Source organism: Montipora capricornis, chromosome 11, assembly GCF_036669925.1.
Source record: "Montipora capricornis isolate CH-2021 chromosome 11, ASM3666992v2, whole genome shotgun sequence".
Classification (NCBI taxonomy): Eukaryota; Metazoa; Cnidaria; class Anthozoa; order Scleractinia; family Acroporidae; genus Montipora; species Montipora capricornis.
In genome coordinates, this window is record NC_090893.1 from 11881059 (window position 1) to 11893558 (window position 12500).

A 12500-nucleotide genomic window follows, 5' to 3' on the forward strand; every position below is an offset into this window, starting at 1 on the left:
TTGTACGGATTACTACAGGTCTGGTTTTGACCGCGGTCACCTGGCACCTAACGGTGACTTTGATACCTTTGACGTAAATGATGAAACAGTGATGAATTCCTTTTTGCTGTCAAACATGGCGCCTCAACATCATGGATTTAACGCTGGTAAGAAAGGAAAAAGGAATGGAAAGGAATTTTATCTAAGTGTCTAGTCGTTCTAGCGTTGGAACACTAATTGGGGACGACGCAAACTGAAATTAACAGTTAACGCAAATCAAGTCAAATGTTGGTTTTTAAGGAGAGGGGAAATCGCAGTACCCCGGTGCAGAGCCGTAGAACACCGACAAACTCAACCCACATATGACGCCGAGTCTGGGAATCGAAGCTGGGCCACATTGGTGGGAGGTGAGTGCTCTCACCACTGCGCCATTCCTGCACCCCTGAGTGTTTGTAAATTAAGACTACTTAGATAAAAATCTCCAAAAGTCCTTAGTAAAATGCACTTGTTGTTATTTATTCCAGGAATCTGGCTGTACGCTGAAAAAATCGTTCGAGATCTTTCCGTGAAGTTTTCACATGTTTACGTCATATCCGGTTCCATATTCGACGAGAATGCTGACGGACGCCGAGATGACGACCGTAGCATAACAAGGTTAGATCATCACGGGGAGCGATTATAACAGAAGGTTACACACCATTCTATTCTTTTTTTAGCTTTTGAGGCGAGGGAAAACCCGGAGTACCCGGAGAAAAACCACTCGAAGCAAAGTAGAGAACCAACAAACTCAACCCAAATATGACGCCGAGTCTGGGAATCGAACCCGAGGCAGGCGAGTGTTTATTAAAAGAGAGTATTTCACACTCAGTATTCGAAAACACTCACATGTTCACAGACGCTGTGGGATTGTGACAAATCCCTTGTCTGCAGAGAGTACAACCAATTTAACTTAATTCCTACACTTCAATTAAGCAGAACAAAACGTGGCGTACGCACGTGCAGTGGTGTCAGAGGAGATCTGGAACGATTTCTTTGATACGGCAGACGGGCTATTTTTAATTCTTTTTCACTCTGCTTATTTTTAGGATTACTTTACCTCGGTTCGACCAATAAATTAGGTACAAGGGTGAAATAAGCCCTTGGAAAGGGAATAGTTTTTTCCCCTGCTTTGTGCTTACACAGTACCGACACCGTTCGCAAAAGGTTTTCCTCTTAAGTATGTTTGTGGCTATGGCACAAGTGATAACCTGGCTCAGGTATGCATGCGACGCCGGTGCCGTAGTTCAGGCCTGTGGTACAGTATTGTAAAGCAAATTTCAAACAAAGGGTTTAAAAACCAGGTGTACTCTATAGATGCCATGTTATAAAAACTCTTGAAAGAGTCCAATCACTGATTTTCTCAACCATTCCGAATTTTGTTATTGTTCATTCTTTCCTTCAAAGATGGTTGAAAAACGACACAAGCTCAGTGGCAATTCCAACTCATTACTATAAAATCATTGTGCGGTGTGACAATGACCAGAAACCATTTCACAAAGTACCTGGATGTGAGGGACGACTTGATGTAATCTCCTTTATACTGCCCCACTTGGTCAAACAGCCATGTTCTAAGGTAAGTATAGCTTCCATCCATAACACGTTTTTTTTATAAACAGTGATAAATTCATTTTGCTTAAATTGTCGGGAGATTTTCAGTTGTGTTGTTGAAACATCGATCTCTGACTGTTTAGCAGTCTTAGTATCAAAACATATACTGATGAAATCAGATTGATGGTTTCAACCACTCGTCCAAACAATTCAAAACACCGCAAAGAAGAGTCCTATGTGTAGAAATAGCAAATAAATGAACTAGAATAAGCTAGAGATGAATCAACTTTTTTTGGAGCTGATTACAAATGCAAAGCACTTTACATTTTTTGTGTGGTCCTCTGGGTGAGCGTAATTGGTTCTCAATTTTGACTTTGAATTTGTTTCAATTAATGCCTAGGGGCTTAGGGATTTTCGATAAGACCCACTTTGCTTATCATTTGTCTGCCTTTTCTTTTCAGTATCAATCCTCTGCACAGTATCTATTGGAAAACACTGCAAGGGTTCGCGACATCGAATTACTTACAGGAATTAGTTTTTTCAGCGGACTTCCTCCGGCAGAGCAGGCGCGACTAAAAACTATATCTCCATCAAGACTGTGGTGGTGAACGCGTAATCGGACCCAATCGGCTAACTCAATGTTGTACCTAATTCAAATCTCCTGGGACTAAGATTCTTTGTGTATTGTATTTGCATGATATGTATCATTCATATTTAAATGATATGGAAATACCTGGGAACAAAACGTTTTATTCCTAAAGGGTTTGAATTGGGTACAACATTGAGTTAGCCGATTAGGTGTATTGGCGGTTTTTGTCTTTTTTGTGTCTTTTTGAAGCGATTTAACTTTGAATTCAAGATAGGCACTGAGCAAAGTTTAATTCATCCTGAAAACACTTTTTGCCGGAAAAATACGCAATGAAATTTCGAAACAAAGTCAACTAAGATGGATCGCCATTCTTTTTTCGTTTGACATCAAAGTATAATACAAAAAAGACAGGCTGCCTATTTTCAATTACAAGGTCAAATTATTGGTTATTTACTGGACCTCGAAGGTCGTGTGTTCGACATCTTTTTTAGTTGTACTTGCAGCTCAGATTTTCAGTCATATCGAAGCTGACTTATAATCAGTTTAAATTACAAAACATTTTCGATGAAGATTGACCAACCTTCCGAAGTGAAAGAGTTGCGCGTCTCTCTTTTCTTTACAATGAAGAGTTTACTGAAAACATCTAAATTAACAAGAAACTTTTGAACATTGGTTAAGATTATAGGTTGTGTGTGGTTTTAAGTCATTTCTTTGCTTTGTCCTTTTTCGATTAATCAGTTGGTAAAGAATAAATGCTCAGACAGACGCTTGTCCTGTTAAATTGAGTGAGTGTCCTAAGTTTCTGCTTTAATGAATGTGGCTGCTGACATCAGATTTACAGAAGGTGGCCTCTCTTATCCCAGAATTCAAAACCTTCCTTTTCTCAATTAACATAGAAACAGACGATTTGCAGCGCGACGATTCAGATGTAAACAGGCTCGATTTTCAATCTGATAAAACAGACTTCAAAATATTCGGTTCGATCGTTTACATTCCAAAAATAATTGATTGAAAGTGACTTTGCGAAAAAAAAGTTAGTTTACTTTTAAAATACGCCCTTGGCTCAGTGCAAGTGCGCTTCACCATTTCAATGCGAAACGGCACATCGCACTAAAGTGGGAAAAAAGCGATGGCTTTAAAATAGTCAGTAAGTGTTAATAAAACTATGTTTAACAAGGACAATACGAGTCTTTATTGCACCCGTTTGTGACCACCTGTTAAACTTGAAAACAAAGATACGTGATTGGCTAAGCTTCGTAAACTATGATTGCCTTTCGGAAGCATCGCGCATTTAAAAGAGCTTATGGAATAGGTAAACCCTGCTTGAAGCAGCAAGCGACGGTAAAATAAAGTATGGATGCTTGGGAATAGGGCTTGTTTATTTTTATGGAAGAAAACGATCCAAAGAATTATCGAGTTGTCGAAGAATCCGAAGATGAATTGTATGCGAAGATAAAAGAGCTGAAAACTTGTTTAGCCGATGCTATTGACGATCAAGACCAAGTCGCGGAAGGAGACGCGTTAAGTTTTCTCGGTCTTGCTTACTACAGATTAGGAGATTACACGACTGCCAAGGAGTACCATGAAAAACATTTGGCATTGTCACAGGAGTTAAAGGACGAAAAAAGTGAGAGACGGGCTCACGGAAATTTGGGTTGCATCTTCAAAATAACTGGTGACTTAGCCAAAGCCAGAGAACATTTAATGGCCGCGCTTAATATTGCAAAGCAAAGAGATGACAAACGGCCTCTTGCAAAGATCTATAACAATCTTGGAAACATTTATGAAATGGAAATGAACTATGAAGAAGCGATCAACTGTAACAAAGAGCGACTTGCTGTTGCCAAAGAGTTGAAAGATCAAAATGGTACTGGAAAAGCACTGGCAAATCTTGGCAACTTGAATCACGTGCTTGGAAATCTCGACGAAAGTATTGCGTTTTATGAGGAGATGTTGGACATACTGCGCGCTAAACTTAGTAAGTTAAACTTCAAGGTTACAGGGGCGGATCTAGGGGGAGGGTGCAGCGGGTGCGCACCCCCCTCCCCCCCCCCCCGAAATGACCTGCGACTTTCTAATACAACTAGCATTGTGCGAAAATAAACACGTCACCAGTCAGCTACGCCATTCCTTAGTGCTGCACCCCTCCTAATAAAAATCCTAGATCCGCCCCTGGGTTACTTAAATTGAAAAGCTTTGAATCCAGGCAAAACATCACATCGTTTTAAACGTATATCTGCATTGTTGAACTTCAAAAAATATTTCTTTCGCCAACAAGCAGCAAACTGCCTCTGACTTAAATGACAATGTTCGATTTGTTGGGTAACCGGCCCAACCATCTGGTAATCGGTTCGAACCAAGAGAGAATAAAGGGGGAAGAGTGGGCATTCCCTCATACATGCCCTTTTCCATAGGTAATATGTCTCAGGTTATTTTTAGATCGACTCTCACGCTGTACAGATCCCAAGGAGATTAGGTAACAGCCAATCATATGGCGGGAATGTGTTCCGCGTAGATAGTCTACGCTCAGAGAACACATTCCCGCCATATGACTGGCTGTTGCCTAATCCCCTATGGATCCGTACAGCGTGGGAGTTGATGTAAAAATAACTAGAGGCATATTACCTGAGGAAAAGGACATGTATGGGGGGAAGCTCTCTTTATTTTTCCTGGTTCTGGCTCTTTATTTTCTCCTGGTTTCTCCTGGTTCGAACTCTAAAGTCTGGATCTCCAAGAAAACGTTGAGATCAGTCATGGTTGCCGTGTGACCAAGACCTGGCTTAACTTGTTGGGTGACGGTTTCAGTTATACTGTTGGGCTTAGGGATTAGTGTCAATCGACAAGATAGTTCTTCTCTTCATCCTGAAGTATTTACCAATGAGCAGATTCAATAAATTAAACCCAAGTCCTGCTTGGACATTCGTCACATTGCAGATATCTTGTAAATATCAACTATCTTAAGGAAATGATGAAACGACAATGTTAATAACCAAGGTAGCTGCTTTCTTCTTCTCCATTTTGAACAGGAATTCTCGACACTTTGGCCGAAGAGGAATCCAACTCGGAAGACGAAGACGATTTTGTCGATATTGACTTGGTGGCGTTAGAAGCTGTTGCGTAAGTTAGCATGGGCTCTCTCCAATACACGTCTGTTAATATTCACATGCTCAGATGAAAAGCGAAACGTATTTCTCTTGCGGAGAAGAGTCTCCTGGAAATTCGGAAATCAAGAGAGGATAAGGTAAGAACGGATCCCCCTCCATACATGGGCCTCTTCCAATGATAGTTTTTTAAAATCTAAATTTTAGCTAACAAGCTATTTTTAGAGAGTCACCTGATTGGTCAGTTGTAATGACGTAATGAATTTTTCAACATGAGCGGCATTGGGACGAGAACTTAAAATAGCTTTAGGAAACTAAAGATAGATTTAAAAAACTATTATGGGGCATGGGGATCCGTTTTCTTTCCTCATCCTCACCTGCGAAAATGCATTACCCTGAAGCAAGAAAGGCAGGCTGGATCTCGCATGACTGAATTCATGACATGCAGCAGCCACTGGTAAATCGTGTGTCAGTATCTATTTTTTGATTCATTTTCTAGGGAGGTCAAACAAAAAATGGCAGACGAGAGACTCGTCGAAGAGAGAGCGAAGGAAGAAGTGAAGAAGAAACGAAAGTTTAAAAACCCTTTCAAGAAAAGACCAAAAACAAGAGAAGAGAAGATCGAAGCCTGGCTGGAAAACTAGGTACTTCAGTACTATCAAAGGAGACCACTTTCCTCCTTCGTTTCTAGTTCGCTCATCAGTTATGATACATTTTTGCCCCGAGGTCAAGCTTACATGTGATTAGAATGCTGCTGGGAACATAAGGCAAAAGAAAAGATCTTTGACCTGACTACAACCATTTTCCAATCTTTTACCGATTGTCGCAAATTCGATAATTTACAACATCAACGATTTTATTTATTGATAAATCTGGCCGTTGACTTTTTACTATTATTCACTACAACAACTGACGGCTCTAGGATCTAACAGGCGCCACGTAAAACTCTTATGCGCACCTTTGCAATTCATTTAAGATAACTTTTGTTCTTCCATGACGTATATTAACCCAATGTTACAAGTATAACAAATTAACACTTAAAAGATGTGGGCTATCACCTATTGGTTTGAAGACCTTTTCAGAGATTATACTTATTTGTTATAAGGCGTAATTTTGGAAGAGTCGTGGGAGGGTGGTTAGATAATTGGATTTGCATCATATTCTGGCTGAATGCATCTCTATCAACTTTTGTTGCGGTACCAACCTCTGCCTCTTTTTGGTTGAGCTACTGATTGCTGTGTTAGGGTGAGTTTACCCTGCGAGCAGAGTTTCCTTCGATCTTCCTACAAAAATCGGGAAGAGGAAGCCGCCTCGACATTACGTATTAGAGAGTTTTAGCACCGACGACGAGTACGATCTGGAAGCAAGTTCTAAGGAGCATGCGCAAAGTCTCAAATATCGCACTGCGGACTCGTAGCACGACGACTTTGAAGTCAAAAAGTCGCAGTGGGAAAACGAGTTGGACCGCCAACCGTCAAGTCCTTTAAATTTACTTTGCTTGTTTAAATGCGCTTTAGCAGATTGATACAGATTAACACTAGCTAGATATCGGGACCTAAGCGATCTGTTAAGATCACCGATCGTTTCACATGTACCTCCGCAAATGTCATTTATTGCATAACCTGTACGTTATGCAATAAATTATGCATTGGTGAGACAGGTAGACGACTAAGTGACCGATTCCGCGAACACCTTCGCGATGTTGAGAAGAATGACAAGGATGCATCTAAGCCAGTCGCTCGCCATTTTATCTGCCTAACCACTCCAAAAAACACATGGCTATCTGCGGCCCTTCCCTACATCTAGGTACGACGGAAAGCCGCAAGAATCTGGAACAAAAATTCATCTTTCAAATCGGCACCCTTAATCCTCACGGTATCAACGAATGCTTTTCATTTAACTAATATATTCCTATTTTTCACGTTGCCATGTTACCACCAATTGTGTAGCTCCTACTCTACTATAAAAACTACACGTAAGCCATACTCCCTCGATTCGCTCTGACGAAGGGCTAACGCTCGAAACGTCAGCTTTTAGAATCTCTGTACGGTGGCCAATTTACATTATCAACTCCGTTGATAAAACCAAATTTTTGTATACTACTTCCCCACCGACGCAGCACCACAGTTTCTTTAGAAACTACCCCTATATTCATTGAAGTTTTGTGGTGAAAATTGGATATGGTCTCGGATTATTGGCACCGATATAACTGCTTCTCGGAACTGCAGCCAGTTCGCGCTCGCCATGAAGTAAACAAACGAAGGAAGAAAAATACTTGATTTTTTTACGACTGGTGATTTTTTCAGCAGATATATCCTGACAGAAACTCGATAGATTTATTATTAGCGGTTTAGGGTTTGCTTTTCATGAACTTTTTGCTGAACGTGAAAGCGCCCCCCCCCCCTACCCCTGCGGGGGAAACCCATATAAAAAGGACGTGGGTGCTCGTCGGAAAATTTGAAAAGAACCTGAAGAGGTACCAAGATCCTGTCTTGTGCGCGTGGCATGAAATTTTTTTTCACCCCTAAGAGGTACCAAATTATGGGATTTAATTGCACAAAATTAAAAAAATAGTTATTTATCAAATGTCTCTTGCTATAATTTTTCGGCTCAGTACCCTAAACGGTACCGCTAAGGCTCCCGCTGTGGACCTTTTGAGGCTGACCAACGTAAGAGGTACCAAAACCGCTTTTTTAACCCCTAAAAGGTATGACGAGTCCCTCCCTCCCCCCCCCCCCCATCACCGGGGAAAGCTCCCGACAAAGTTTAAAAAAGGCGCCAAATTATTTTAGTACTCGCTGATGTATGCTTAACCTTATTACGAGTATGAGAACGAGCTAAACTGGCAGACTAGTTTCTGTAACCAACACACGGAGCAAATACTCTTGGGAATTTAGACAGTTAAATTGCCATGCTGTTGTAAATTTTAAAAAATATTGATAACGCGTGGTGATTGATCATGTGCAAAATTTTAAAAAAGGTTTGACAAGTCGAAACTTGACTGACTCAACCATTTCCTTGAATGAGCGGCAAATCAGTGAAAGTCGAGGTGGTTGGCAGTCTCCTTTCTCTTCCCGATTTTTCTTGGAAGATCGAAGGAGACTCTTGTCATTGTACTCACAAGCAGCCCAAGTTAACGTACTTAAGAAGAGAGAAGAAAAAGGCCATAAACTCAGTCCAAAAGAAAAGAAAACAGGCATCTAACAAAGGATCCCAAACTAAATGGGGAGAGGGGGGAAGGGGCATACCACACAAGGGTCAGTACTTCATTGTAACTGGAATAAAGAAACCAATAAATGTCTAGCCAATATTTAAGCAAAGAGTGCATTCATTCAGCATGATATTAACCTCTAAATTCCAACACTAAAAACATTTCAGCTGGTAAAAGACAATAAAAAGGAAATACGCTAGAAACTGTGTGGCAAATCTCTGCCAACTTGAAGTTGTCGTGTTCAACCTCGGTTGAGTTAATGGTCAATTGGGAATTTGGGATGTCTACCAGCAATTGAAATTTTATCTACATCTGTTATGGTATTTGCATAATTTCAAACATCAGACCTAAAAGGTTCCTTGACATTATTTGTTTAGCTTCAAGTAATATTGAGGCATCTTTTAAAAAATCACAAGGGAGAGGTCGCAGAGGTCATGGGTCAAAATCGCAGAGGTCATTGGTTCGAGTCCCGTTGAAGCCACCTGAAGAGGCCATTTCCAATTTTCATGTCTCACCTCCTCTTCAAAGTGAGTCTAAGTGGAAATATTGCTTTTCATTCATTTGTAAAGTAGAACTAATTACCATCACCAAGACTTCACACTTAGACTCGCTTTGGAGAGGAGTCAGACATGAACTTGGAAATGGCCTATTTTTCAAGGTTGTTGTAGAAATTTTATCGAGTTGATTATCTTACTTAATTATTTTGCGACACCATGACTGACATGTCTAGGTGGTTTGCAACCAATCTCTATAGACACAGATAACAATGCTGCAATGTACAATTGCTGGTGACGAACAAAAGCAGCTAATGAGAGATCTTTTGTTTTCGTCCACCAACATGGCGGCGATGACGTCACTTGAAAATTCCCCACAGAACCCATTTCTTTGTCGACGATGAAAATTGAAATATTTCAAAGAACGGTGCTTATTCTTTGCACATTTGGAAGGCACAACGACGTCAGAGGACGAAAACACCGAAAAGACAGTACCGTTAATGGGCAAAATCTTTTTGCTATCCACGCTGTCATGCACCCAGACGTGGAATTGGATTAACAAAGATTTTGTTGAGAATGTGAGCCCACGGCAATGATTTTCTAGTTTTCTCGCTTATTATCAGCTCTGTTTAGGCCTGTTCAAATTCCCACCAAGTTGGCACACATTTAGAAGTAGGGTAAAGAGAGAATACGACTCTTCATTAACGACGCCACGTTTTCTGCGAGACAAGTGAAAATTCCAACAAATTTGGATGGTTTGCGAAACTACCGCGCTCGAATGTTACGAACTTTCAAAAAACATAGCGTTAACTTCAACACTCACCTTATAATTCGAGCATCTGTTTCAACATACTTCTCTTTTAGGCCATGTTTTGTTTTTAGGGAAAGGTTTCTTGGCATAAAACGTGCAAAGCAAATTAATTTCCCTTACGTTCCGCATCGATGGTCTTAGTTTGTGTGCTGAGGTTACACTCCCTAAACACGTGTGTCAAATACACCTCACTGATTGGCTAGCTTGTCCTGTCTGCAACATTTTCTTTGTGGGAACTGCTTGCAACATTGCTTGCAACTACTTTAAAAAATATGGGCATTTTATAGCAGGTAAACATTGATTGTTTTAAATGATTAGAAGGACACGATTATGGAGTCTGTGATCACTTTAGTATGGATACAAGAAGGACTTGGCCGTGCTGAATTGTTGTCAAAGCCTTTCATTGGTGAGCACGACATCGACTAGCCAGACAGGAACACCATGAACTACATCCGCCCTGTGAGCATTTTAAAGCTTCAATTAATCTCCAATTGGACTCCCATCTAAATTATCTGATCTTGAAAAGCCACAAGTTTCAAATCTCCTTGGATTCTGATATGTTATCTACATGTTATGTAAATGTTCAGTAACCCGAATCCCGCTCTGCTGGTGTTAACCCGCTTCTTTTGGGTCTCAGACTGTCCCCGTCCCTAAGCGAGCAGACTACTTTTAAAAGTTGTGGTTACACACACCCTGGGTTTGAGGCCTTCTGAAGGGTAACTGGCTTGGGTTTGGTGCAGCTCTGGTTTCATGTTGCCCTTGGGAATGCGGTTGCACAGTAAAAGACTCCCCTCAGGGTAAAATAATAGGGTATGATTACGTGTAATCTAATTAGGGATCTCCGTGTATTTGCCACGTTCTGATTTATGATTGGCCAAGCTATCTCAGGGAGCAGATAAACCGTACTTTTTAGTTCAGGAACTGTCATGGGAAATCCTTTTGTTCTTTTTGATATAACCATAGAAATAACCCTAGGGTAGTTTCAGTCTAGGGAAAGCGGTTACACACAAAAAGGTCCTTGCCGTGGACAAACGCTATTTACCCATGGTAAGACGGCTAGCTTCACTACGGGGCGCCGTTGGTAAATTTATTATTTAGCCTTAATGCGTGCGTGTTTTTGGTTTTTTACAAATGATTGGAAATTCCAAAAAAATCATTTACAAACAATGAACAAGTACTCACTCACTGATATGTAAATCGTTACTTCTTAGTAAACCTGATATGTATATCATACGAAACACGTATACCATTTTATACGAATAATTCATTAAACAACTTTTATTTATAAACAAGACTGTCTCTTAAAAAGATTATTTACATATCATAAAGCTGTAAATCTATTATTTCTAAATAATGAAGAAAAATTGGTGCGTCAATTCATTATTTACAAATATTCGCACCAAATTTGCTCATTCGAGCGAAGAGCTCTAAGATTTCCCACAATTTGGCCGCGCAAAATATTGAGGATGAACGAAAAATGCTGCCCACTTCATGCAACTCATGCAACACAGGCTAGGAATCTCTTCGTTTTACATTGTCAGTAAGAGGAGAAATCTCCACGATCACGGGTGAGCTGATCAATAAAAATAAACCAATAGGATTCATGATATTTATTCAGGATGCGACATGATGATACATTCAGATGTATACTACCATCACTGAACAATTGTGCTGTATGCCACACATCTAATACTTGCTTAATACCTCCATATTTAGAAAAACAAAGCTACTTTTGCCCATCAAAACAGTATACATTCAACTCTCTCTTAACGGACACCTCTATAAGACGGACACCTGGTGCTGGTCCCGGCTGTTTCTTAGTCATTTTACTATAACCAAACTCTCTATAAGACGGACACCTCCATAGGACGGACAACGAACACTTTGAAATCGTCAACGGAACACTTGTGAGGTGCCGAATGTCACCGCAAATTACGATTTAGGGAAGTAAAATTCTTGTACGTGCCTCTTTTTAACACCAGACGTTTAATTGACAGCTCTTATCTTGTCGCCGGAATACATACAGTACAAGTTAAAATTAAATCATTGTCCCATTCAAAAAATAACTTGGAGGTGACAACTGAATTGTATTGTAATCTAAAACCGGTAGGTTTCGTTCAAATAAACAACTTAGGACAAACTTTAAACAGACGGGTATTCACTGTGCACAGGTTCAGCATTATTATCTCAAAATTCCTGGTGTCATGTTACGTCGATTCTCTATAAGCAGACGGGTAAACAGACGGGTATTCACTGTGCACAGGTTCAGCATTATTATCTCAAAATTCCTGGGGTCATGATACGTCGATTCCCTATAAGCCGGATAAGCCTCTCTAAGATAAGGATAAGGATAAGCCTGTCTAAGACGGACAGCTGAGGCCGGTCCCGATGTCTTAGAGAGAGTTGACTGTATCCTCAAACCTCAAAACAATTTCTACCTTAATCTTTAAAGTCATGAAAGAAAAGAATCCGGGGCTAGTTAATTCACCACAAACCCATATGAAAGAATTTTTTTTAAAAAAAGGTCAACCTTCCCTGTTATCAGAGGTCTCTCTTCTTTTGCGTTGTACGGGCAAAGAGACCTGACTGCCATGGTTCGAAACTCGCTTTTACATTTACATTTACATTTACATGTTCCAGCACTCGGCAAAGTCCCTTTTTGGCTTATGGCTGTTTCTGGTTAGGTGGCCTCATACACCGTAAGCCTTTTTAGAGACATCACGCCAAG

General features: G+C 40.4%; 2 protein-coding genes across 3 annotated transcripts in view; both read left to right on the forward strand.

Annotated features, from left to right (window-relative positions):
• The window catches only part of LOC138025077 (venom phosphodiesterase-like), a 17932-nt gene extending 14598 nt beyond the window's left edge, over positions 1–3334 (forward strand). Inside the window, exons 23-26 of the mRNA XM_068872338.1 lie at positions 1–146; positions 504–633; positions 1423–1591; positions 2028–3334. The exon at positions 1–146 is cut by the window's left edge and continues 74 nt beyond it. Of these exons, the coding sequence (XP_068728439.1) occupies positions 1–146; positions 504–633; positions 1423–1591; positions 2028–2174 (592 nt within the window). The 3' untranslated portion in view covers positions 2175–3334. The remainder of the gene's footprint in view (positions 147–503; positions 634–1422; positions 1592–2027) is intronic.
• A 100-nt stretch (positions 3335–3434) lies between these two features.
• LOC138025078 (G-protein-signaling modulator 2-like) lies at positions 3435–6362 on the forward strand. Of its 2 annotated transcripts, XM_068872339.1 has the most exons (3): positions 3435–4133; positions 5182–5272; positions 5756–6362. In XM_068872339.1, exons 1-3 carry the CDS (start codon positions 3542–3544, stop codon positions 5898–5900), a joined length of 828 nt encoding a protein of 275 aa, XP_068728440.1. In that variant the 5' UTR covers positions 3435–3541; the 3' UTR covers positions 5901–6362. The 2 variants fall into 2 exon arrangements, with proteins under 2 accessions (XP_068728440.1, XP_068728441.1); XM_068872340.1 differs by lacking the exon at positions 5756–6362 and having other exon boundaries at positions 5154–5256.
• Positions 6363–12500: the final 6138 nt, after the last annotated feature.